Source organism: Halyomorpha halys, unplaced genomic scaffold, assembly GCF_000696795.3.
Source record: "Halyomorpha halys isolate HHAL.00 unplaced genomic scaffold, Hhal_1.1 Scaffold629.1, whole genome shotgun sequence".
NCBI classification, from domain to species: Eukaryota; Metazoa; Arthropoda; class Insecta; order Hemiptera; family Pentatomidae; genus Halyomorpha; species Halyomorpha halys.
Window position 1 is genome coordinate 294117 of NW_027111602.1, and position 5320 is coordinate 299436.

Here is a 5320-nt window from a genome sequence, read left to right on the forward strand (position 1 = left end):
AAATTTCATCGTAATTAAATATCATTGTGATTTTCATCAGCTTTCATTTCATGAAGTGTAAGCTGATTACCACTAAACTGAATTCAGGCAGGAATTATTAAGTTTTATACCTCTTTAACAAGTAATCACTGTTTTATTATCAATAAGAGAAACATTTCATTAAAACTATTAATAAATAACAGTTTATATTTTGACAATTGGCTGTTGCTTGCTTTAATGAGTAGAAATTTAGGTCATGAAGCTGCACTACAACTATTAAGATCTAGGGCGTTTATTAACCTTCATGCCATTGTTATCAGTAATCAACTGATAAACTGCTGAAGGACTTCAGAAGTTTATTGAATCAGTTGTATATGTACAAAAAAGTACTAATATTTTAATTGTCAATGCAAGCATACATTCTTTTATGCATTGAGTGCATTATGATGTACGTAATTATGAGTATGGATATGAAATCATGTATCAAGTATGTAGTTCCATACCGAATGTGAAGAAGTTGATAAGTATTGTGAATTATGTAACAAGTTACCAACTTCTTCAGGGTTGGTACCAAATTTATAAGTGCTAACCTCAAGATTTTAATGTAATCTTATTTTAAATTTCCATTAAAATAATTAAAATTCCTTATCAACAAATATAGCAAATTTATGTTTGGTATTAATATTTATAATTTATTATTAAATAATATAACAAAATTTTGATAATTTTATAATTAATATTAATAATAAATAAAATTTCTAATATTATGAAAATTCTCTATAGGCTTATGAAAATTTGATTTAACTATACCTTGGCAAGTTGAAAAATTCTATTCGAACTTTTTCATTCTTTCACTATATGCCCTTTTCTGCCTGAACTCTTTCACAGTTCAGCTTTAACTTGTTATAGATTTAGCATAACAAGTAAAATTGATAAACTGGGCCTATTTAAATATGTAAAGGCCAGTGGCTTATTTATGCAAACAGATCAGATTGAGTGAAAAACAATGGCAAAAAAAAAAAAAAAAAATGAGAACAAATAGTTTGTGCTAAATAAAAACCACTTTCTTCTTCTTAAAATAAATATTAGTTGTTGGAGGATTATTTCAACCTCAGTTCAATTTTCTTTTGATTTGAGGCCGTCAGAAAGAAGGGAACCCAAAATCGACATTGGGAAATCCTCTTAGGCTTTATTTAATTGTGTATGTCACATCAAATCATATTCAATGTCTATTAATTTGGAAAGCTTTGATTTATGAAGACATGAAGTAGGAATGGAGGCTGATTAAAAACAATCTGCTTCTAAAAAATTAGGGGAGAAATTTGAGGCATTTTGATGGCTTTGGTTTGAAGGATTTACTTGACATTAGTCTTAACAAACAGACATTAAGAATTACATGAGCCTGTGAGCAATATAATAATATATTGAACAGATGATTGATTATATGAATATATTATGTAACATTGTTTGTTGTCAATTTTAGCCTTGATGGTCGCCCACATTTTTGGGTTGAAACATCAGCATATCTAGTAAAAAGAATATAAAAATAATTGCTTCCTGATTGTTTTCTCCAATGTAAATTTTAACGAGCCATGTAATTCTTTAACCAAATAAGAAGATTGTCCAAATCTCCTGCGATTTAGGTTGTAAAATCTTCAATTAAAAAAGTATGAAGACTTGAAAATTAAGTGTTCTTTATGTTTTGTAATTAATGAATATTTATTTAATAAGTTCTGAATGCTGTCTAAGAGTTTTTAAAATTATGTTAATTATGATGTATCCCATTTCCTTTCATTAACAATTTCTATTTTTCAATCATTGACTAGTGTTTTCACTGGTTTAATTTTATTCAGCCCTAGCTACCAACTGATATCCATTTTGTTAAGTGTTGGAAAATGTTAATTGATTTGCAGTAATGTATTATGCAAAAACTTTTTTTTTTTTTTATTCCTGAGATTTTAAGCTAGTTGTTCTATTCAGGTTACATAGTAAAGTAGAAGTAGCCATAATATTTATTGGAATGCATATTTTGTTCCAGAATCTGTTCCAGTTAAATGAAATTGTTTTATTATATCAGATAACCTTCTATTCTAACTGTTTTCCCTGCTCAGAAATAAATGTAAATTAAAACTTTATTTTTTATATTATACCATTACTGCAAGTTTTAATATAACTTTTAAATTAATTTGACTTCTTGAATATTCTATTGGAAGATTCCTGATTGACTATATCTAATTAATAAAAGGAAAATGGTCCGGGCATAATAAAAAATAACTCAAATAGATTTGAAAAAAAAAGCTATTTATTATGAGCCAAGGTTTCAGCCCTCCTTTAACAGGCTTCATCAGGGCTTTCGATGTGAAGGAAAGCCGACAAACGAATTCTTCCTATTTTCTTCTTCAGCTGGAACATTCTTTATCTTTCCGTCATACCAAAAGCCCAAATGAAAACCTGCAAAGTGGAGCGAAACCTTGTCTCACAATAAATAATATTTTTATTATTTGAGTTATTTTTGACTACTCTCAGACCATCTTCTTTTATTTCTTGAAGATTCTAACTCGTTGCTCTGTCTTTAATATATTAGAATACAAATATTTTTATTATCTATTAATTCGCTTTAATAATAATTTCAAAATAATTACAATTTTTCCTTTAAAATAATTTAAATTAAAAACGAAATTTTTCATATAATTTGTTTCATCAAGGGAGTTAATTTTTTTAAAACATTTGATCATAAACACAGTGGATTATATTCTCCAAAGAAGTCCTGTGGAAGGGTTATATATTTATAGGCCTTATTCCTTTAATCAAAATTTATACACGTATATAATTATATATCACCACTCACACGCACACATATTTATATGTACACATATATAACTAAATAATTAATTATATATTATTAGTTAAAAATTAAATTGCAAGATAATTGTTCATTTTATGGCATTATTTTTTCTGTACCTATTAGGATTTTCTATATTCAATTTATTGCATTGAAATGGTAGTTAAAAATTTAACTCAATTGTAACAGGTGTTCATCAACAGTGTTTGCTATTGAAATCAAATCATTATTTTCTTTGAAGGCCATTATAATTATTTTTTAATACTAATTAGCTTTAAAATTCATAATAATTAGTTCTAGAATCAATTTAATCAGTCAATTAAATTAAAAACAAAGTTATAGAAATGATTATGATTAACTATGTTAAATTTACATAAACTCTGGATTTAATATTAATACATATGAATGAGTTCATTGTATGTAACTATAATGTTATGTGAATAAATACTTTTTAAAATCGTTCTTGACTTGATCAGTTAGTTATCAAATTAGTATGTACTATGTTACAGAGTAGAAAACAATTTATTACACTGCTAATAAAAGGTTTAGGACTACCAATTCTGTTATATAAGATCCGTGCCGAGAAGAGACACATTTATTTCCTTTAGAATCTAATGTTTTTTGGTTTTGCCTGTATTTCTTGTTTTATATACATTAGCCAAAATGATCTTAAGTTTTTTCTCTATTCTGTTAGGCATTCTTAATTGCTTAAGTAAAATTATGAAATGTTAACAAAAAGGTATATACAATTTTTCAGCAGTTTCACTGATAAGCCATTATTTCATAAAATGCTTTTGGTAAGGACACTTTTGCAAATGAGTTAAATCAAAATGCAACAGTTAGTAATGTGGGAACCTTAGCACAATTTTTTTTGTCTAAAATTTTTGTATTATGATCCGTTTTTTTAGGTTATATACTCCATTTTTATGTAAATAACTAATACATTCAGTAAAAATGTATAACATATATGATATGATGTAAAATTAGAAACATAACTACCGTTACTGGAACGAACCCATCAATGGGTTAATCTAAGTTTTTTTTTACTCCCTCTAAAAATTTATTATTTATTATTATTATTACTTATGTTGCAACAAATTTTCATTTGATGAGCTACAATAGCTTTGTTTCATTTTTTACAAAATGTATTGAATTTGCTCAGAAATTTCAGGTGATCTTTAATTTTTGACTGGTATTGTTTATTTTATCAAATGCTGTTAGTTAAAATTACTTTAATAAAAGTTAAATAACCAAAGAAAATAAAGCCAAACAACAATATTTAAGATATTAACATGAAAGGGATTGATTTTAATTTCTATTACTTACATTTGTTAATAATAATAAAAATAGTCGATCTCTTGCCAAGTTCATGTATAAATTATTTCATACTCAAATGAAATATTTTTACCAATGTTTTGGATTATAAATGATACCGAGTTAGAACCTAGTGAGCCGTTAAATAGGAACAATATTACGATTTTCTGGTCGTCAGTATTAAAAACAATATCTAGCCAGAGAAAAAGACTGGCCTCAAAAAGTTTGATAGTGTTATCTGTAGTTTAATATAAGGAAATGACTAAAGCAGTGATATAATAGGGATCATCAGTTAAAATTATATGTAAGAATCGTCATCAATAAAGTAAAAAAACAGACAAGAATAAAAAATAAAAACATGAAAGACGAGCGTATAGAACTCTGCGAAGCGACCTTAAAGAGGGACTTCAGGATAATCTACCCCCGCCAGTTGTAGTCCGGTATTGGAGCGAGAGTGTACCGGCTTTCACTCAGTCGGCACTCGTCATGACGGAGGGTTCGCTGAAGGAGGCCGGGTCTGCCTCGGAACAGGGTTCGAAGGAGGAGGTCCGCCTGCCTCAAGAAGAACAGGACATGGAGAATCACACTGAAAAATATTCCGTACAAGAGGATGTTCCCCCAATGGAACAGAAACCAGAGGAACCTGAAATAGAAGAAGTTAAGACTCCGGAAGAACACAAGACGGAGGAAGTTAAGTCTCCGGAGGAACCTAAAACAGGAGAAGTTGAGAATCAGGAGGAAACCAAAACAGAAAAAATGAAGACCCTGGAGGCTGTTGTAGACATGCCGAAAGATCTAAAAGAAGAAAATGTACCCAAAGAAAAAACGGAACAAGAAATCGTGGAGGTGTTGAAACCTAATGGGAATATACCTAAGGTGGAGGCAGAAGTGCATTTGTCTGAGACGGATGGGACAAAGAAGCAAGGTGTTCCTATTCCCGACGGAGATTTACAAGAGGTTCCTCTGCACACCCAGGCTGAAACGCAAATTACGATCAGTCCAGATAAAGCGGATCCTGAACATCCTACAGCGAATGGAAAAGTTGATCCAATCGTACCTGCATCTGTAACCTCTGAGCCAAAAGGTAAGTGGGAGAATCGGGGCATTTTTTTATACAACTTATTTGTTCAATTTTAGTAGTTATAATGTTGGTATAGTGGATTATTCTTACAGGTGTGCTTATAT

At 29.3% G+C, this 5320-nt stretch overlaps 1 protein-coding gene across 2 annotated transcripts in view; it reads left to right on the forward strand.

Moving 5' to 3' along the window:
- Window positions 1-5320, forward strand: part of LOC106684909 (sialin) — a 147600-nt gene that overhangs the window by 98790 nt on the left and 43490 nt on the right. The window contains exon 1 of one of the 2 annotated variants that reach the window (XM_014427242.3): window positions 4491-5219. The exons of the other annotated variant lie outside the window; for it this stretch is intronic. Coding sequence (XP_014282728.1) covers window positions 4622-5219 — 598 coding nt within the window. The 5' untranslated portion in view covers window positions 4491-4621. Of the gene's footprint in view, window positions 1-4490; window positions 5220-5320 lie in introns of those variants that run through there. 2 annotated transcript variants of the gene reach the window in all.